Source organism: Telopea speciosissima, chromosome 7 (genome assembly GCF_018873765.1).
Source record: "Telopea speciosissima isolate NSW1024214 ecotype Mountain lineage chromosome 7, Tspe_v1, whole genome shotgun sequence".
NCBI lineage: Eukaryota > Viridiplantae > Streptophyta > Magnoliopsida > Proteales > Proteaceae > Telopea > Telopea speciosissima.
Genome location: NC_057922.1, coordinates 46,845,993 through 46,868,306, shown reverse-complemented (window position 1 = coordinate 46,868,306; position 22,314 = coordinate 46,845,993). Strand labels below are relative to the sequence as shown.

The following is a 22,314-nucleotide window of genomic DNA, read 5'->3' as shown; positions in this document are numbered from 1 at the left end:
GAGAATAATCAGTGTGAGATTTTCCAGATCTGGTGGGACCCTTTCTGGCCATTGCATAGTCATTCTGAAGTTGGGATGCTGCCTTGTGTGGAAGAGAGATATTCTAAGATCTTTGTGGTCCTTTTACAGCTATGGGCCCCACCTGGACAGTGGCATTATGGAGTGGCTGCTGAGATCTTTCAACTTTCTTAATTTTTATTTTGTTACTTTCTACTTCTTTGTAATGACAGTTAGTTTGTAGTTTTAGTTTTCAAGTTTAGGAAGAAGATTTTCTGTCATTTAATAGCATTTTAGTTACTAATATTGTCCAGCACTCTCCCACGCATGGAGAAGTGCAGTTTTGTAATTTCTTACTTTATTATAAATAAAAGAAAGGGGAGACATCCCCATCGGTTTTGGTGATTGGAAAGAATGGCTCTTGTGAGAGTTTGTGCTTCTATGGTGAAGTAGTGGCAACCCTGTTGTGGTGAAGCAATAGGTTATTGGGTGGCGAAGGCCTCTTCCTTGGCCTACGGTGGTGAAGCCTGGTCAATACTTCCCCCCTTCTTTTTTCTGTTTGTTTTTCAACTGATATTCTGTCCAGCGATACCCAGCTACTGTTCTTCATTGCCCTGGCATATTATCAGGTATTAATAGTTTTTTCCTGCACTATTACATGCCTGCGATATTTAACATTCCATTAGTCTGATTTCTGTGAATCAAGTCATCAGAATAATCTAAGTTTTGAGTATTGAACCAATCCCCTTGCTACTGCCTTCGACCCAAGTCTGAAACCCATCAGACTATGGAATTGAAAGATACAGCAATTCTCCATTAGTTTTTAATTTCTGTTTCAGTTTATTTCTACCCATTCCTCCAAGAGTGCTAGAGAAGCTATCAATGCCCATACAATCAGCTTGCTCATCTGGTCGGAACCGACGAAGAGACCCTCTCGTGTAGCTTGCATGTGAGGAGGATGGATGTGCACTGTGGTCCATATCGTGTGTGGCATGATCTCACTGGGTCTCCTTAGTGAATCGAATTGGCTACGGCTGCCGCACCTTCTCTGCCTCGTCATACTCCTCTCGAAGTCCTCCATATCTATCACCACCTCCGTCACCATCATCACCATCATTGTTGTCGCCACAACCATCATCATCGTCGTTGCTATCAGCTCCATGAGTAGATGGTGACGGTACACGAGTCTGACCATCTAAGTGGACGAAACGCCATGCGATACACAAATATGTCATTATCTCGCTCGAGATCTCAGTATCTCGCTGAGATCTCAAGCTATTTCTCGTTTCGGTTCGACTCGATAGAACCAGAAAGCTCATAATACTCCATAACTCGACGAGATCTCGACTCACTCTCGCCTGTCTCGCCTCTGTGAAGGGGAAACTCCATCTTTAGGTCATTTTTTTCATTTTTTTTGACAAATCACACCTCCAACACCTCCATGAGATCTCAACGAGTTTCTTGGTTTTTTGAGAAACTGAGACGAGATGGGTTACGACACAAAATAATACAAGATCTCGGCGGGATCTTGGCAAAATCTTGGATCTCGGGTTGGCCCATGGAAATGATCCATCTATTATGTATTTACTTACCTAACTCAACAGAACTCGACATATCTCGGCGAGATCTCGGGTTGACCTTTGGAAATGACCCATCTACTATGTATTTACTTACCTAACTCGACATAACTCTTATATGCTTGCTGTGGAGCACTATATGCAACATTACAACAACACTATGTCATGGGAAGACTATGTGACACTAGCGGGGACTGAATACTTGATTAAAAGTCATTTTATGTGATGATAGTTGTAACACTGTTAAACAGTTTGATGTATCACTTTAACATTTCTAATTCTTATTTAAGTTGTTTAGCTATTAATTGAATGTTTTGCTTGCTTTCTATTACTAAATTATGTGTGGAGTAGGGTATTTTAGTATGTCATCGCCTACCAACCTATGGTCCGAATTGAAACTCATATTTGGACTTTGTTTTTGCAAAATCTGATAGTGCCATTGTGTTTAAATGGCCTAAAATAGGCTGAATACCAAGTTTCAGACCCAAACTAGGTCTAAAACCCACTGAGTAGAGGCTTTGAGTCGGAAAAAAAAAATGCACCAACTCGGCGATCTCGCCGTGATCTCGACTCGACTCGGTTTTTACAAGGGCCGAGTTGGTACCGAGACCCGAGTTTTAGTACCTTGAACACCTCATCAAAGCTTGATTCATTGAAAGATTGAAGATTGAAGATTGAAGATTGAAGATTGAAGATTGAAGTTGCTAATCTCCTCCAAGCTGCATCTCAAAAACCTAAGGTAACTATTCATCTCAAAAACTATATTTTTCATAGAAACATGATCTAAACTTGTAGACTACCAACTTAGGGTCCGTAGTCAAAGTAACATTTTGGGTTTGAATTTGTAAAAACTAAGGGTTCCACTGTGTTTAGAAGGCCTAAATAGGGGGAATGTCCAGTTTCAGCCCCCTATCTTGGCCATATGGCCACCGAAACCTACCATCGAGTTTAGGAAAAAAATTACATGATCTCGCCGAGATCTCGGTTTTGTGGCCTGGCTAAACCAGTGGCGAAACCGAGACCTAAAACATTAATATGGGGTCAGGCCTACCCCCAGCCTGATCCATCACCGGCTCACCTCTATTCCTCGCCCACTCCACCAAGGGATCCTCCTCATCTGACTCCAACTAGAAAATGTTGGTAAGCTCGATCTGGTTCCTGTCGTTCTCCGTACCCAAGCTTATGTGTTGCATCTTCAGCCTCATATTGTAGTGCACATACACCACATCAGCCAGATGTTGGGAACCCAATTGGTTCTGCCTCTTTGAGTGGATGAGCGAAAACGTATTCCAATTTTGCTTGAAGCCGGAGGTAGAATATGTCTAGGCGAGCACCTTGATTGCTATCTTCCTCAATTCTTGTGCCGCACCTGCATACAACACCCACCATTCAGTTGCATTACAACAATAAGACTGTTATTTGCATTTCACAAGTTTTAATACAGGATTAAACACATTCATAAGATATTGAATTGCATACCAAGATCAACATTTTTCCGGCCAGCTACTGAGGTGGGGTCTGCAAAACTCCCCACAGACAGTTTTGAATTGCTTACCATCATCAAAATTGAATTACTTATTATACTTCTAATGAATTACAAAAGTAACCTCATTGTTGCAAATAAACTGTTTTGTATCACGGGGCTCAAACTTGGCAACCAATTGCTATACTACTTCTAGAAGATCCGGATTCAACCCAAGTCTATGGTTATATTGATCTTGGGGTTTAAATAGTATGTTGAAAATTGACATATAGATATTGTCATTGTGTTGTAATACATTCTATAAATTATAAAATGCAATGTGAATTAGGTACATAAAAGAAAATACTTACCAACCTCATGCAATGGATGCCTAGTTGAAGCTCCCAACGATCCTTGATAATCTTGAGGAAGGTCTTGCTGCCAGGTGGCATCGCATTGTAGACGTGGTCATTCATTATGTTCACAACAACATACAAGTGTGGCATGGTGGGCTTGAAAGCAGAGTCTAACATCATCAGGACTTTGACCACTAGGTCCAAAACTTTCACCACCTTACTCTGGTGGTGCTAAAACTCCTCAGATGAAATGGTTGCTTGTATTGCCCTACTACCACAGGAATTCGACTCCCTCCTCCCAAACCATTCTTCAGATGCAAACATAGATTTGAGTCTGGCCTTCTTCGCCTCAAAGCTCTTTAGTGCAATGTAGTTTGTGTAGCGCCGTCAAGCCTGGCCAAGTCCCCCCCCTCCCCCCCACATTTCTCCCTCAAAAGGTTCAGTGCAAACCCATGGTTGTAGACAAAGGTGCTCACCTGTCTAGCTCTCTTAACCACACTCTGCGCCAATTTTATCTTCCCCATTTCCTTCAACATGAAGTCAATGCAATGGGCTGCACAATGGGTCCAGAAGTGCCCGTACTTACTGTTATTCATCAACTTCTTGGACAACGTTTTCCACTCCTACCACCTGAACCACCTCTTTTAACAACTTATAAATATATTTTGCGTCATTTTTCTTTTTGGATGCATCCACAAATTTTAGGAATACAATCCTTCCGTCACAATAAGGAAGTTGATATAGAAGATGATGTCTTATAAAGAATTAAAGTAGGATGGGTGAAGTAGAGAGGTACATCCGGAGTGTTATGTTCTTTTAAAGCTTAAAGGAAAATTTTACAGGACAGTCTTCAGACCGGCTATGATGTATGGCGCAGAGTGTGGGGCAGTTAAGAAGTGTCATGTAGATAAGCTAAGTGTAGAGGAGATGAGGATGTTGAGATGGATGAGTGGCAAAACCAGGAAGGATAAAATAAAGAATGATCATATTAGAGATGATTTGGAGGCAGCCCCATTTCAAGATAAGCTTCGAGAAAGTCGTCTGCGGTGGCATGGCCATGTTCAATGGAGGCCTTTGGATGCTCCAATTCGAAATGGTGACTTGACTCAGATTGAGGGTACTAGAAGAGCTAGGGGCAGGCCTAAAATCATCATAGGAGATGTGTGGAAAGACATGCATAGTCTAGGTCTTATTTCAAGTATGCCGTTGAATAGAGCTGATTGGAGGGCAAGGATCTGTGTATTCGACCCAATTAATTTGTATGAGACTGAGCTGTGGCTATAGTCGTTGTGTTCCTTTCATTTCTACTTTTATTATTAATTTTTTGTCTTTGCAAGGATCCATGTAGCCAACCCCATTTAGTTGGGATAAGGCTGTGTTGTTGTTGGTTTTTTATTATCTTCTCGTCACAGTAACCCATAAAGTTGATGATGGACTTTCTCGTGGGTCCAGTCCAACCATTACACATAATTGTCACCCTGTAGCTCTCCCACATCCCCTTTAGGTCATCTATATACTCTGGGAACTCCTTTTTCTGCTGGGGATAGTACACATTCATCACCACATATGCGATGGGCCCCTTGGCCCCTGTGTCAGCCTCAACAACCACATCTAGAATTGTTTGATAATAGGGCACCGTAGTGGTGTGTGCTAGGATGCTCTAGAATAAGAACCACTTAGACACAGCCTCCCCAACCATCCTCCTCACATTATTGATTACTCCACATCCCTTTCAATTGATGCTGCTTGTTGCCAAGGTACTAAAACTCGGAACACAACCCTGGGAAAAACCGAGATCTTGGTTGAGTTGGTGCATTTTTTTTTCCAACTCGAAACCTGGTTTTAATGGGTTTTAGTCCTAGTTTGGGTCTGAAACTTGGTACTCAGCCTATTTCAGGCCATTTAAACACAATGACATTATCAGATTTTTCAAAAACAAAGTCCAAATAGGAGTTTCACTTAGTGGGAGACCAGGCAAAACACTTATGCCAAAAACCAGGACAGACACAAGACAAACACTTATTGACTTTTTTCCTTTTGGAATTTTATTTTTTAACTATTTTTATTGGATTTAAATAGGGGGGTATTTGCTTATTTATGAATAATATCTTAAGTAAATGAAATATAAAAACATTTACTTAAATGATATTAGGCATAAATAAGTGTCTGTCCTGATTTCTGGCATAAATGAGTGTCTGTATACCAAGATTCCCCACCGAGATCTTGAGATCTGGCACTCATATAAAGGAGTTTGGGTCGAGATTCTCGAGATCTCGCGAGTTCTCGATCTATGCTTGTTGCCTTTTTTCCTGTAGATGTCGGGATCCTGCTCTAGTACGGGGTCCTGTATGGTGGTACTGGAGGTGGAGGTGCCCTTGTACTCTGTGATCTCTTGAAGGATAATACATCCTGCCTCATCTCTTGTGGCGTTTCGCCGAAACGATACAAAACATACCGAAATTTCACCGAAACTAGCGAAATACCAATCACAACAGTGCATGCCTGTTTTGCCTACCATTTTGTTTCTGTAGGCTTGAAATTAGCGAAAAAGTGAGATTTCACCAAAATTTCGTTGAGATTTAGAAGTAATGCTACTAGTTCAAAGTCCAAGTATTTTAGGTCTGAGTTTGGGTAGGACCATTGGAGTCTGCCCAAGGCATTGCAACTGTGGCTTAATATATGGTTGTAATGGGACTTTTTTCTATTTCTTTGTATAAATTTTTTTAAAGACTTTGTGGTATGAATTTATGTTTTTAGTAAGAGAGTAGTTCTCTTGAATGAACATAACCCCAAGAGTCATCATTTCTTGTTTTTAGATGGCATATAATCTTGTGTATTTATTCAGGGAGGGAACTGTATAAATTGGCCTGGATGGTGATAAATGATTGAGATGAGTCCTTTGAAGGCTCCTTGTGATTCTTGATTTATTTATTACCATTTAATCTTCTGTCCTTTTGATTGGTTATACTTTTAAGTTTCGATTGTACATTGTGATGTGAGTTTTTGTGTTTGTATTTTACCCAAGGTTCTAAAACTCGGTCTCGGCCAGGTCGAGTTTTCTCGGCGAGACAGTGCATTTTTTTTTTAATGTTTCAGTGGGCATATGGCCATAGTTGGCTCCGAAACTTTAAGGTAAACTTGTTTTAGGCTTAATAAACATATTTAAAGGTTCAAATTGAAAAAAAAAACAAAAAACTCAATTCTTAACTCTTAACTCCTAACTCCCAATTCCCAACTCCCAACAATACAATACTATGACTATGAGTACTGAGGAGGTCGAGATTCTCGAAAAGTTAGAGATTTCACCAAGATTTCTCGAAATATTCGAAATCTCGGTTGAAATTTTCGAGATTTGACATTTTTGTGTTTCGTATGCTATCTCGTCTCAACTCTCAACTAGCTCGAGTTTACCGAGATTTCCGAGATCTCGGCGAGATTTTGAACTATGATTTTACCTCTGATATTCGTTTATTTCTCCTGTTTTTTGAACTACTTCAGGCGAAGTGGCTGGTGGAGTCTGCTTTAGTTCCATTGAGGCTTTTCCAGGAGCGTTGTGAGGTAACTTTAGTATTTCTGTAGACAATTCTTCTACCATTGGCTGTTGGTTAATAAAGCATGAATTTTGTTTGCCTTATGTAGATCTTATTTTTGTTTCTTACAATGTTGTAGGAAGAATTCCTGTGGGAGGCTGAAATGATCAAGATAAAGGCTCAGGATTTGAAGGCGAAAGAGGTAAACATATTAGAACTCTTTGTAGCCGGACATCTTAAATTTTCTGTTGTAACTCATAATGTTCACCAAGATGGACTGATACTATGATTTACATGTACTCTGGTCAGAGTTGACACAGATCGCATTGGTATGCTTATAGTTATGCGTATTGTTTGAGGTTCTTGAGTTTCTTACTGGTAGAAGATATAGATATAGGATTCGCTTATGATGTATCAATCTATTGTGCGAGTAACAAATGGGATTACTGTTTAGCAAAAAAAAAGAAGGTGGGATCACTTGAATATTCTTTGGAGTACAAGGAACACACTAAATTCTCCTTGATGTTTGAAAATAGATGGTGTAACAAACATAAAAGTCTACTCTGAAGGCCTTGTTTACCATATTTTATTTTGTGGATTGACAAATAAACATGGAAAAACATGATGCTCATGCCTCATAGATAGTAGTCAGAATCCTATGTGATGAGAGTCATATCTTCAAGAAAAATGCACATGCACCTCTTTCTCATAATGGAGCATACATAAATCGGTGTACATGTAATTTATGTTCTTTGTTTTTCTATTATTTTGTGAATTGCAGGTCAGAGTAAACACCCGCCTTCTTTATCAGCAGACAAAATTTAACCTTCTCCGGGAAGAGAGTGAGGGTTATGCCAAACTGGTACACTTATCTTTGGATTTCTTTAAATTTTTTTAGTATGTGTACAAAGTTGATTCATCAATGGCTATGAGATTCAATTTCTACTTCCTAATTAAATCTGATGAGTGACACAATGAAACCTTAGATACTAGGCAACAAGAGCAGGATTGATTATTCCTTGTAATAAACTTTTCTGTTTTTGTTTTTGTTTTTATTTTTTTTGTGTTTTTTCTAGTGATCATCAGCTTTCCTTCCTGCTATTCACTTTCAGTGGATTTTGTAGGTTACACTTCTCTGTCAAAGCGGTTCTGAATCTTCAACTCAAAATGTGTCGACTGCAACTATCAGCATAATTAAGGTCTGACCTTATTGTTGTATTTTTGCCAATGTGAAATGTTTATTTTAATCTGTTGCAATGGTTGCTTATTTTCTTGATGTAACTTTTTCAGTCATTAATTGGGCACTTTGATCTGGATCCAAATCGTGTCTTTGATATTGTAAGTAGTTTTTATTTCCCTAAATATTCTGGTGGGTCTAATATATTTTATTAGTAGACAATTTGAATTGTTTACAACCAAAGCAGTAGTAATTATGATTGTGAATCATTTAGCTAATCAAAGATTAATGTTCTTTAAATTCTCATTTACTGGTTGTGATATTATTATTTTTTTTGGTGATGCATCAGGTTATGGAGTGTTTTGAACTTCAGCCCAATAACAATGTCTTCCTTGACCTGATACCTATATTTCCCAAGGTAAGGAGGTATATTCTATTAGAATTTGAATAAGCAGCTAATGTCTGTGTTATGTTCTTGAGCAATTTAGCTTTTTCTTATTTATCTCATTTCTTACAGTCCCATGCTTCTCAAGTGCTGGGGTTTAAATTTCAATATTATCAGAGGATGGATGTGAATAGTCCTGTGCCTTTTGGGCTTTATCGGCTTGCAGCAATGTTGGTGAAAGAGGAGTTCATTGATCTTGATAGCATGTAAGTTATCTCTCTCTCAATAATCATCTGAGCATGTTTTTTACTTAGCACTGATGCTGATTGTTGATGTGGGATGTCTATGGCAAGGAGAAATTCCAGTTTGCATTTATTGTTATTTGCACTAGGAGTGTTTGTATCATGATAATGAATGCTCTCTCTTCTTGAGAACTTTACCACTAGCAGTTGTATTATGCTCTGTATAATACTCGGTCTTCCTTGGTTATTACACACTTTGCAAGTGGGTACCTGAAGATGGAATTTAGCTTCTGATCTGTTGCTCTGTATTCGTATGAGCCAGCTTGTTGGACTTGTTTGGATTGTGGTCTGTGGACTGTTGTTTGCTTTGTTGTGAGAAGATACTGAGGCATGAATACCATTAATGAATGGCTAGATATGGAGATGGAAGTCTAATTGTGTGCCTATGGTTCTGTATTGGTACTCAATTGAAATTTAAGGTTTGTAATTTTTCTTCATAAAAAAATGTCTTTCCATGAATAATTCATTTGAGGGCTATATTGGAGAAGATGGGACTCTGCAGAAATCTTCTTGGAAGGAGATTTGAAAGCACTTGCATTATGTAGTTGACAGAAATTCGAGTAATACATCCTTGGGTATGATTCATGCTGATTATGGTAATGATTGCCTAAGATTTTGAGATGAATGCATTTGTATTTTGGAAGGATACTATGGGGTTAACAAATAGAATATATATGATTAATTGAATTGAGGCTGGTGCAGCTTTGATTATGGCTAGCTGTTGGACACTACTGATGCCTTAATCCAATTTCTATGATTTTTCTGATGGGTTTACCTTATGGTACGCAAGAGAAGGGCTGACAGCTACTGAAGGTAACTGAAGTTGACCATGGGTTTCTGTCAGAATGAAGCTCTGGATGTTTGTAGGTTAACGCTGATTAAGAGATTTCTGTGCTCTTTGTTCAAATTGCCTAGTCCGCAGTAATTGGAGGAAATGCTTTTCATAAAGGTTTCAGCTCCCAAGTGAGGAATGTTTAGGAACTCAGTGGCAAGAGTCATTGATCAATAATTTTGCAGTGAATCAGTAAATGGAGTGCCTGAGTGAATAACATCAGCAACAATTTGTTATTCACTACTCTCTGATAATGGGTTGCACCTAGCAGCCAGCTTCTAGCCTGACTGGGAATTGTATCAGTTTAGTGTTTTACATTTGATGGTGCTGAAAACATTTTTTGCACTAAAGGCGAGTTCCAAATATCCTTAGTGACGATATGTTAGCTCCATCACTTCTTTCCGTTTGATCAGTATCTGAAGCATGTGGTGCATCTTGTCTTGAACTATCACATCATCTGGAGCGGCATTAGACTTTGGAAAGGTGCTTAGTTTTGTGAGAGATTGACGGCTTGCAGAGTGGGAGAGGGAAAGAGAGGAGCGCCTAATCAAATTGAAAATAGAAACACCATCCTTTGTTTTGACTATTATATCTTTGTCAACTTTAAATGTTTTTCATCTATTAAAACTGTTATGCGAGAAGGAGTGTTGTCTATAGCGTATATGCTATGGTGTAAGCAATACCTGAGGAACAATATATATGCTTTTTTTGAGTGCAAGAGAGATGTCTGGATAAAGAATACATAAGCATATATATTAGTACTTTAATTAGACAATGAACTCTGCTAATTGACAAGTGCTAGAAAATCTTACATAATTTCATGTTAGTATGTATTGGAGTACTCTGGTGCCAAGTTTTCTTTTTTCCTTGGAGGAGTAACTTAGAGAACACTTGATGCTTTTTTTTTTGGATCACTCGTTTCAGAAGACTGGTCTGTGTGTCTGTGCGCGTGAGCATGCGCATGCATGTATTCTCCTTAGTGAGTGGAAATTCTGTTAGCATCATCATTACAGAATTTTATGTGTGAAAAATGTAAGATCACACTTTCAAAAGCCTCCTCTAGCAAGTTTCCAACATATTTTTCTCTTCCTACCATTCCTTTCTGGCCAAAGAAAAAAAAGATGGTCCAATTCAATGGGTCTTCCTTTGGAATGATTGCAAGGGGAAGCGGGAATTCCACTTGGTTGATTGAAACAATGTATCCTATCCTAAGTCTGAGTGAGGGGTGTGTCCGAAGAAAATGATTTCTTGGAATTAGGCCTTTCTATCCTGGTGGATTTTGAGATACGGGGTTAGAAACATAAAAGTCTGGAGGAAAGTCCTGCCTGGTAAATATGGGCCACTAAACATTTGGGAAGGTCTTGCAATGATAATCATCAGTCCCACTTTTGAAGAGGCATACTGGCTAAAGAGAGTCCGTCAATGACACCTATATGAAGTGGGAAGTAGAAGGAAAATCCTGTTTTGGAAGGATTAGTGGTGTTTTTTGAAAGACTTCTGTGTGAAGAATTTATGCTCATTTTCTATCACTTGTATCAGTGATGCTATCTCGCAAATGTGGTTGCATTTTATCATATATGAGATTATGAGGTCCAGCTGTTTCTTGTCTCCTGCGGTTGGGAGGAATCCGAATGATAGGGAAGTTCAGCAGATTGTTGCTTTTACTTCAGCTTTAGAAAGGTTCCCTTGAGCAGGATGGAAGTGTCTGCAGCTTAAAGCTCCCTCCCAATCTAGTTTTTGCTACTTATTTAGCGTTGATATAGAGTGGTTACATGGGCCTGCATTCTTCAAGAGATCATCGGGTTCTGTGTCTCATTCAGAAATGTTTAGGATCCATGGAAGTATTTGAATGGGCAGGACAAGATGGGAATTATGGTATTTCTTCCCAGTGACAGTATTGGAGCATACTAGGAGGAAGAAACAAAGAGCCTTTGAAACTTTATGTTGAACCCGCATAAAGGTGGCAGATAGGGCTGCATAAAATTCTTCTTCTAGGCCTCCACAATGAATTCTCAGAAGTCTACAATAAAATCTTAAAATAATTAACAAAATGTATTCTGATACATGAATTCTCCTTCTGGGCCTTCATTATGTTGGTCGATGCTATTTGGGAGTGTTCAAAGTAGCAAGAGTACGGCTGGAGGTACGTAGGAAATTTTACATCTGGGGTGCACTGTTTGTTCTAGCTGTTAATGTTGCATCTTGTGGAAGATGCTCTAAGGAAATCCATGGTTTCAGTGGTTTCTTTTCCCTCCTTCCAAAGATTTGTCTGCTTGTGGTCGCTGGTCTCTTGGATTGGGATTTTATTCTCAGAGTGTTTAAAGAACATCAAATCCAGCTTCTGAGAACAGAATGATGTCCAGTTTATGGGAGGAGCATATAATGTAACCATTCCATCATTTTTATGTACTTTGTATATGGGTATCTATCTATGAAGATCTATATTTTTATTCTCTATCTGCCCTTGTGCAAGTGTATATGCAAACCATTGCTGCTCTTCTATCCAAAATAACCTGTTTTTTTTTAAGCGTTCGGTTTTCTTTTGATATTTTATGCTGGTTTTTCTGTTGAATGTTATGCAAAATATGTAAGCATTGTTTGTAGTGTGAGAGGTGTGGGCAAGTTTCTCTAAGGATAACTATTTGATTTGTTCTGTCACACCATTTGTTTTGGGGCATCAGAGTTATACTACTCCTAACGATTTCTTCTTCTCTTGTAATTCTTTGCCCTTTCTAAATCTGCATCTTTCTTTTAGCACACTGTTCCATATGTTTCCTTTTATTTTGTTATTGGTAATTTGTTAAGGTTTTGTATTGCCAAGTTATTGATTATCTGATTCACGACCTGCTCAATATTGCTTCTTTAAATGAACTAGATGAAGTTGTCATTATGTAATAACTTATTCATTTCAGATATGCACACCTGCTTCCAAAGGATGAGGAGGCATTTGAGAATTATGATGCATTTTCAGTGAAGCGGTTTGATGAGGTATATCAACCAAATGAACTTGCAGAATGTGTTCTCTCTCATCTTCAGTGTCACCGAGATGGTTCCATACAAGACAATTCCCAGAATGTGCTCTGCTAATTTGACTGATGCTTATACAAGTTTTGGGAATGTATTGTTTCAACTCTCAACTGTTATGCAGGCTAACAAAATTGGAAAAATAAATCTTGCCGCTACTGGGAAGGATTTGATGGATGATGAGAAACAAGGGGATGTTACAATCGATCTTTTTGCTGCCTTGGACATGGAAAGTGAAGCTGTCAAAGAACGCTCCCCTGAGATGGAAAACAATCAAAGTTTGGGATTGCTTAGTGGATTACTTTCAGTGGATGACTGGTAAACAGCATTTTTCATTTTTTGTGCATAGCCACTGTTGTAGATGTTTTCCGTGATTTGCATCATTGTGTAGATTTTCTTTTTCTGAGTTAATTGGTAATGAATTATGTAAAGAGTTCACTTCATTTTTCTATGTACTTAAGTATCCTGCCTAATATTATAGATTGGTCAATTTAAGAATCTCTACGGGACCCACTCTTTTAGTATGTCATATGGTAGATGTAAAGAGAAGAATGCAGCTTTGGAGAGTAGTTAATGTAAGACTAGAACCTGAATAGGTCTAATCCCAGGCAGGATCAAATAGAAAAAACTCTGGAGTCTTAGGAGAAAGAGGCATGAACCATATATCTCAAAGAGATCGTATTTCTTTGGGTTGGTAGCAATGGAATGGTTTCATTATCTAAAATGAAGAACGTTTCCCACCAAAAGATCAATCCAATAACAAATTGGTAACCACAAGTGAACAAGAGAAATAAATAATAGAATCCTTCAAATCAGTGACCTGTTGAAGCTGCAATTGAGGTTGTGATGCAGGTGCACTGTCTTGGACCGACCCAAACCCATTTGGGTATCCATGTGAAGATGAACTGGGTCCATGGGTTTTTAGGTCCAGTAGGATATTTAATTTCTTGGAGGTTTTTTAGTTGGGATTTTATCTTGTAATCTTTTATTTTAAATAGACTACTTAGTGGTAGAGTACTTTCCATACTTTAGTTTTAATAGGCTAGTCAATAGTAGAGTTGATTTAGGAATTTAATTTTCAGTTTTAGTAAGCAATTAGGAGTTTATTTTCTGGGTCTTATAAATAGAGATGTAATCCAACGATGGAAGCAAATTTGAATGAATGAATTTATTTGAGTTGGAGTTTCACGTTTGTGGAGCCAATGGAGGCTGTGTAGCGCCCCCGCATTTTCTGTGCGATTTCTTCTCTCTCTCTCTTCTTCATCTTCAACGAATTTTCTGCTGCTCTGTTCTGGATGGTAGTAGCAGACCCATAAATTCTGGTTCGATCTCCTCCCTTTCAAGCTCTTGTTCCTCAGGCTTTAGGGTTGAGATTCCCCACCTTAAGGCGGTTCAACCTCCCCAGCCCAGATCCGATAGCCCTCTGCTATCGTGAGTTTGCATTCAACTTTCAGACCTGAAACTACAGGTTCCAACCTGATCTGATTACAGAAGGAAAACCTCCTCTCTTCACTTACTGTTTGACTGAATCTTTGTTGCATTTGAGAGGCCTGTCCATTGTCCACCTGCCATTCAAATCTGAAAACTAATGGAGTACTATCGATGGAGATCTCTCCTTTGAGGTCTGCTGGTTTATTGTGCAAGTTGGGAATTGGGGATTGAAGAAGACACTTTTCCCCTTGTTTCTCGATTCCTTATTAAACCCATTTTCATTAGTTACCAAAAATACCTTTTCTTCATCAAACGTGCTGTCCCACTTCTTTCTTTTATTCTCTTTACCTCACTTTCCAATTTTACCCTCTCATATTGTCATTAATGCCCTCTATCCTTTAATTTTGTTTTGCTTCCAAATCTGTCCCTACACAATAAGTTATAATCCCTTTTAAGTCCTTCCTTAGTTGCCTTCCTAATTAAGCCTGTGAAATTCTGGTTGTTTACACCTTTTGCCATTTCGTTCAATTGTTGAGTTGTGTGATAACCGGGCGGACCCACAGGCAACCCGATAAGGGTTATTCCAACCCAGGTTTGCATCAAGTTGAATAATCTCTTGAAGAATTAAGTTGAACTCCCCAATAGAAGAAACCAATGCAATGATCTTGATGTAGTAATCTTCTAGAAATCAATGTGACAATCAGTTGAAAGAAATCCCAGCAGCTTGTAGCACTCTTGAACTCAATTTGATTGAAATTAGGGTTTGGAATCAAGAACCGATCGAAGGGGATGGGGGAAGGTTGGGGTCGGCTATCTCGCCCTGGGCATCTCACCCATCCTACCTCGGGATTTTCACAAAGGCTCAAACCAATATTCATTAATCAAATTTGTGTACAATGCTGGCCTCCCTTACAAACTTATATAGAAGACTCAAAAATGGACTTAGACACTAAAAAGGAAATGCCTAACCCAATCTTACAGTATCGAGTTCCCCTGGGAGCGGGCAGGTGTTGAAAAAAATTATTTATCCACCCGTGTACCCCTTTGGATAGTCCGCCGTGTTAGAGCTTCTTGTATGATATACATATTGTTTTCTCCCTTTCCTACAAGGTTGGCCTTTTAGAGGAAGCGGTTCCAACATGGTATCAGAGCAAGCAGGGGTCACAATATCGAGTCCCCCTGGGAGCGGGCAGGTGTTGGAAAAAATTATTTATCCACCCGTGTCCCCCTTTGGATAGTCCGCCGTGTTAGAGCTCCTATATGATATACATATTGTTTCCTCCCTTTCCTACAAGGTCAGCCTTTTAGAGGAAGCGGTTCCAACATAAACTAATAAGGTAACCTAAATTGACTAAAAAAGTGAAATAATAAAGAAAACATACTCAAAATAGAATTCTTAACTAAAATAATGAAGTAAATCCCGTTTTCTTGCTTTCTACCCATATTTTAGGCCCATTAAATTGTCCGATTACAAAGTAAACCCATGGGATCAAAGTCCCAATACATATATGACCCAACCCAAAGCTTATTTCCAATAAAATACCCTTTAGGTGACTTATCTACATCAGTAGTAGCTTCAAAAACTTGGTGCTATCATATGATGTAGAAATCAGTATCTGAATCCCTTCCATGTGATATATGACTTACATTGCGTATCTGTCAGTCACTCCTTTGGAAATATTTTCTTCAAGTTGTATACTGCTAAGACCTGATCTAAAGCTACCATTGAAGCAATGAAAGCGGGACTGGCATTCCTCTAGTTTTTCCCTCTTTTCTTTTGTATGTTATATTGTTATGAGAAATTTATTTATCAATGATTTATGGAGTAATTTTACAATATAGGATGTGTTTTCCCACCTAGCAGCAGTTCAGAAATTGTGAGTATGAACATTCGTTTAACCCATTGAATAGGCCTATTAAAAATTTGGTACTGCATTCCCCTTTTAGCTCTTCAAACATTAATTTTACGTTACCATGGGTCCTGAGTAGAGATCAGGGCATTGGTCACATGGCTGGCCAACTTTTACACATTCATCCTTCTAGGACCAGTCCCCCCTTTCAGAATCCTGTTTGAAATTTGTTGGAACTTGGGAGACAAACCGCTTTTGCCCCTTGACATATCTACCTTTCTGTTATCCCATTCAAATTGCATGTGCTATACTTTTTTATGGTGACCCTTCGCCAAAAAGTCACATTGATGCAGTTAATCACCCATTAGGCTTATTTTATTAGAAATAAGCTTTGGGTTGGGTTATTTATGTGTTGGGCCTTTGATCCCATGTGTTTTTTTCTTTGTAATGGGCCACTTCAATGGGCGTATAATATGGGTAGAGACTACGCATACGGGATTAGTTAATTAAGTGTCTTTATTTCTTTCTTTTAGTTGTTAAATGTTTTAGTTAGGCTGGATTAGGATTCTTTAAATCCAGTCCTGTTTTGAGTCACTTTCCTAGTCAATTTATGTTTCCTAATTAGTTAAGGATTGGGTTAGGCCTTTCTTTTTTAGTGTTTGAGTCTGTGTTTGAGTTTTCTAAATTCTATATAAGTTTGTAAGAGGTCTAGCATTGGACACGGATTTTGATTAACGAAAAGCTGTCTTTGCTTTGCTGCCTATAGTGGTATGCTCTTTCCTTGTGTGTGATCAAGGTCGGCTGTTGTTTGATCCATCCAAACACCTTGCGGCGGGAAGCCTGGGTGCTCTTACCTTTACCCTCCTTCTGATTCGGATCTGGAGTTATTAATATCTACTGATTCTGCCCCTTTGTTCCAGAATTGATTTAATTGCTGGAGTCGAGTACCTATTCTGTCGGACTGATATTGCTGAGAGCCTGAGAGTTACATTATAATATGAGTTTTTATGGGTCACTCTTTCTACTCACTCGCAGGCTCGTTCTCTCCATGATAAGGATTTTGCTCTCGCTCCTCTCGTTGCTCGACTTGGATTCAGTCATGACTCACTGTAGACAATTGTGGGCTTTCCACAGATTCTTTACTTGAATCCCTGTCCTACTCACTTCCTTGCTGCTTTATCACTTGCAAAGGTTTCTTAGTAGTTACATGTAGTCAACTTTGCAAGCCTTGAACTTGAGCTCACATGCCAATACTTGCCTACCTGCCGGAAAGATTGATCAATATTATAATTCTGTTTTCTAATTACTAAACTGACTTGTGGTTTGTCTATTATACCCTTCTCCTAGCATTGCTAGGATGGTTCAATAATTATAGGTCCAACCATTGGATCAAGTTTGATATTTTCAGCAAGGGTTCTCTACCTTGAGAACAGAACTCGACCTGAGTTTTGATCTCATCACACCATTTGATTTGATTATATGACTGTTCTCCCTATTCTGGAATTTTATCTCTGAGATTAGATTCTGTTTTGGTACTGTTATAGTTTCCTAAACCAGTATTACATTACACATCTTCCACATAATATTCAGGGCCACTTGCCAAGCACTGCTTTTCCTTTATCCTTGTTTTGGACCAACAGGTCCCATTTGGATTTGCCAATGGTTTTTGTTTGTGTGCTGTGAGTCGTTGGTTCATGTTATCAGCAGTAGTATAATCAATGGTTCATGTTTTCAGCAGTAGTATAACCAAGTAATTCAAGTTTTTATTAGATAAGAATTGATGCACTTAAAGTTGTTTTGTCTCAACTTTGTATATTATAGGCCTCTTTACTTGATTTCAGGTATCATGCTCAAATGTTGTTTGATCGTCTCTCTCCACTTAATCCTGTGGCTCATATACAGATTTGTGAGGGCATATTTAGGTAATCTTCAAATAATTAATTTTGCATTTTCAGCCGTGACCGGTTGGGGTAATTGTTGTTTATATGCACTACCATGCTTTTAGAAATTGATGCTGCCTTTGTTCCTTTATCTTTTTGGGATATATAAGAACGATAAGGTGTCAATTCAATGAGTAGTGATCAAAGAAAAAATTCAATTGAAAAAGGTTGGGCAAGGCACCCATCAAAAGATTGCAATGTAAAGTCCTAGAAACATAGTTTCCCCCTCTAGGGTCCAAACATCCTTTATTCCTTTTGTATAGTACCACTTATATATTTCTGAAAGCATTTTGAAATAATGTTGTTAAATGCGAGTAGGGTGATTGAGAAGGCGATCTCTTCAGCATACAGCATTATCCGTCAGACACACCTTCAGAGTTTTGGGTTTTCATCCGGATCTGCTCCTGATAACATGGAGACAGATGCACCGGTCCAGAAATCTTTTATCGATCTTCCTGCTGAACTTTTCCAAATGCTTGCTTCCGCTGGTCCTTATCTCCACCGTGACGCTATACTGCTGCAGAAGGTGTATTGAATTTTCATTTGAGTTTTTGAATTGTTCTTGTGCCACTGTTTGCCTTTAAATCATGTTATTCTATGTGCTTATATTGAGTGTGTTTTCTTGGTTTTTAATGGGAAGGTCTGTAGAGTATTAAGAGGCTACTATCTATCAGCAGTGGAGCTTGTTGCTGGTGGAGGAGCTACTCTCTGTGGTGACAGGGGGAGTCGAGATCCTCGCTTGCACTTAAAGGAAGCTCGGATGAGGGTTGAGGAAGCCCTGGGGACGTGTTTACTTCCTTCATTGCAGTTGATACCTGCAAATCCTGCAGTTGGACAAGAGATATGGGAAGTAATGAGTCTCCTCCCTTACGAGGTATGGATTACACTACCACTGTTTGTTTCACCATTTGATATCTATGTGTATTGTTGACGAACTAGCTTGATTAATTTTGTGCTTTAGGTACGATATCGTTTGTATGGTGAATGGGAGAAAGAAGATGAGCGGATTCCTATGGTTTTAGTTGCCAGGCAGACAGCGAAGGTACTTCAATCTCATTTGAAACTTCGTCTTTCTCTCGTCCGTTCACACTTTATGGTTTATGTGTACCTTATCTGTACGGCTGTACCTTATGAACCTACAGTTGGATACAAGAAGAATCTTGAAACGGCTTGCAAAGGAAAACTTGAAACAGCTGGGTCGAATGGTGGCGAAACTAGCCCATGCCAATCCTATGACTGTACTTAGAACAATTGTTCACCAGGTATATTCTTTATCTATGAGTTGCTGCAACTGTACTCCTAGTAATTCTACTAAAAAAAAATGGCATCGTGGTTTGGACTTTGTACAGATTGAAGCTTACAGGGATATGATCACTCCAGTTGTGGATGCATTTAAATATTTAACGCAGGTGTGTGATTTTCTTTTCCGATATTGCTGTGATTTCATAACTTTTTTTAGGTGCAGCCCTGGTGTACATAGTTGATTAATTGTATTTTAAGCTACATATGAAGTTACTCAGAATCTGATGACAATAAATAATTACCATAATTATTAACAGCTGAAAAACAAGTCACTATTACACTTACACATCTTGAACTCCTTGCCAAAGCTGGTCCAACAGAAATTTAACCCTTCTGATCTTTCCATCACTGTTGTTGTAGATAACACCATACCATTAGAAATGTTATTATAATAGGTACATTTATCATTCCTTTATTTTCCTATGATTGTTATTTGGTACTGAATTGATGTGTGCACAGTAGACGCTCATTTTACTTTCACTGTTTTTTGTGACTGAAGGGATTTAATCCATCTGCTTCTTGCTTCTTTTTATCTACTATGGCTGCTATATTGTAAAAGATGTGCATAATAATTTGTGTAAGGTAGGTTTGAAATTTTGGTGAAACAGACCATTTTGCCAAGGCCCAAAGCTGAAATGTTTCAATGAACTGGCCCCGAAATATGGTCCATTTCGGCTGAAAAGAGAGAAATGTCCATTTTGGTGTTCAAATAGTGTAATTTTGCCCTGAAACTTCAGTGGGTGCCTACTTAGGCACATAGTTATCAAGGCGTTGCTTAGGCGTCCAGGCTGATCTGTAGGGGCCTAGGCGACTGCCGCCATAGTGTAGGGCGCCTTGCACTAGTTTAATTGGTATTGGACCAGGTTCTGGCACTTATTTATGCCAAATATCATTTCAAACTTAAAATATTATTCATAAATAAGCGAACACCCCCTTTTTTAATCCAATAAAAATAGTAAAAAATTCAAAATCCAAAAGGATAAAAAGTCAAGCCCTCAGTTCAAGACAAAAACTGGATTTATAGCGGTAGGTGAAATTTTCAACTTTCTAATGCTGAGTTTTTTCTCAAACCTAAAAATTCCATAAATCATAATATGGTAAAACATTGCTAAAAAACCAAGTGCGGTAAAATATTCATTTGTTTTGATATTTAAAAAAAAATTTCATTCAGAGCGATTTTGACAGCATTTGCGCACACCAAATAAGGTTTGACTGGAACATAACTCCTTCAATATAAATCTGATTTAAGAGATCTTGGACTGGTTGGAAAGCTGGTTTTGTGTTCTACCTAATACAAAACATCTCATGTAAAAATAAAATCACTTGATCAGTCAAACTTCTTAGAGAACAAGAACATTTCTCTAAATCGAGAACAGTTTAATTACTTATTGATAAGATGATATTTCTAGGAATAGTATAAACCAAATGTATGTTTTGATTTTTTCAAACTTCCAATAGCTAGCTTCTTCAGTTCTGTTGTCTTCTAGTCCTATGTTCATTTTTGATGACTGTATGTGGCTTAATATTGATTTTTGATTACTTAATGTGACTTAATGTTGATTTTTGATGACTTGATGTTGGTTAATATAGATTTTTTATGACTTGATGTGGCTTAATGTTGATTTTTGATGATATGAGGTACATATATGTAGCATACTAAATAATGTTAGAAAAGATGGGAAGTAAAAAATAACACTTAGGCGCCTTGGCGGGTGCCTTGTTGCCTAAGCGCTTAGGCACCCCTCCCCCGCCTTAGGTTGCCTTGCCGCCTTGGCAACTATGGCGTCAACAAGGCGGTCACCTTGCCGCTTGATGGTGTCACCTTGCTTTTGGACCCTCTAAAACGCCATGGTCGCCTTGCCGTGTTGATAACTATGTTTTGGAATGAATACAAATGTCTGAATCATTAGATTAGAAAAGCAAACAGCCAAAGTGGTAGTTTGATTTCGGACCCTATGTTTATATTGTATAGCATAGCATACTATACCCTTTCCCTTTTATAACCTATTCTGCATATAATTTAGGCATAGAACACTTGTGGAATTAAAGCAATTGAAATAAGCATTAGGAATGAATAACCATAAAATTAGAAAGCATTCCATAGTTATTAAAGTGTGAAACCATTTAAGGTTTCAAACCCACTATACATTGTCAGAAAGTATCATCGTAGACAATAAGTACAATACGTTACAAGTTTACAACCCTAGAACTCAATACCATATACTATTACAGGGAGGGTCAAAATCACTAGGCTGCCCTGGAACTGACGGAACCTATGCTCAGGTTCGTCCTCTGCCTTAAAAAAGGGCTCGAAATCCATATCAACAGCCCTATAGGTGGAATCTTCAACATATGCATGATAATCCAGCTTAGGGTATAGATCATTTGGCTGTGAAGGTGCATATGTCTACCCATCGTAGCTCATTGTTGTATTGGGCATATATGGTTGGGGGGCTGGGTATGAGAAGATGCTTTCCACAAAAGAGGACCCACTTCATGACTGACCCTCAGACTTAGTGGGGGAATGAAGAGACACCGCTATACTAATTGTATCTACTGTACCCACCATATACACTAAAATTTGAACTGAAGCTATCTTGGGCGAAGGAGGATGCTTGACATTTATAGTTGGAGGTGCACCTAGGGTACCCAAGGAGTTGGAGGGGTGTCTAGGCGACAAGGCGTCTGCCAAGGTATGCAGTATATGACTATATGTATATGGCAATGATTTATATACTTTTGCTTATATGCAACATAGAAGCTATATTAATGCAATGCAATATGATACAATTATGCTAGTAATTACCTAATATGAGAAATTCAACATATGATATAACCATATTTATCAAAAAACAAAGCAAGAAACATAATCAATGTAAACTCGTGAAGTGTGAATAAGGTGTGTTGTCGCCTTGGACCTAAGAAAGTGCTTAGATGCCTAGGTGGTGTCTAGGTGACACCTTAAAAACTATGACGCCATTGCCCATACGCATTATATCCACTACTCTCCTTAATACTCAAGCCTCCAAGAGTGTCAGACATCTGGAATGGTTTGAAGGCGCAGATCTCTCAAGTAGCCTCTATGAGGACCAAATGCACTGTGGTTGGGATCTTGTGTGGCATGATCTAACTGAGTCTCCCCTATGAAT

General features: G+C 38.6%; 1 protein-coding gene across 1 annotated transcript in view; it reads left to right on the top strand.

Annotated features, from left to right (window-relative positions):
* LOC122668897 (THO complex subunit 2) overlaps positions 1–22,314 on the top strand; it is a 72,348-nt gene that overhangs the window by 6,973 nt on the left and 43,061 nt on the right. The window contains exons 4-18 of the mRNA XM_043865468.1: positions 6,891–6,950; positions 7,062–7,124; positions 7,704–7,784; positions 8,047–8,121; positions 8,213–8,260; positions 8,449–8,517; positions 8,617–8,750; positions 12,531–12,606; positions 12,767–12,960; positions 17,765–17,845; positions 18,182–18,389; positions 18,504–18,737; positions 18,825–18,905; positions 19,006–19,125; positions 19,213–19,272. Coding sequence (XP_043721403.1) covers positions 6,891–6,950; positions 7,062–7,124; positions 7,704–7,784; positions 8,047–8,121; positions 8,213–8,260; positions 8,449–8,517; positions 8,617–8,750; positions 12,531–12,606; positions 12,767–12,960; positions 17,765–17,845; positions 18,182–18,389; positions 18,504–18,737; positions 18,825–18,905; positions 19,006–19,125; positions 19,213–19,272 — 1,584 coding nt within the window. The remainder of the gene's footprint in view (positions 1–6,890; positions 6,951–7,061; positions 7,125–7,703; positions 7,785–8,046; positions 8,122–8,212; positions 8,261–8,448; positions 8,518–8,616; positions 8,751–12,530; positions 12,607–12,766; positions 12,961–17,764; positions 17,846–18,181; positions 18,390–18,503; positions 18,738–18,824; positions 18,906–19,005; positions 19,126–19,212; positions 19,273–22,314) is intronic.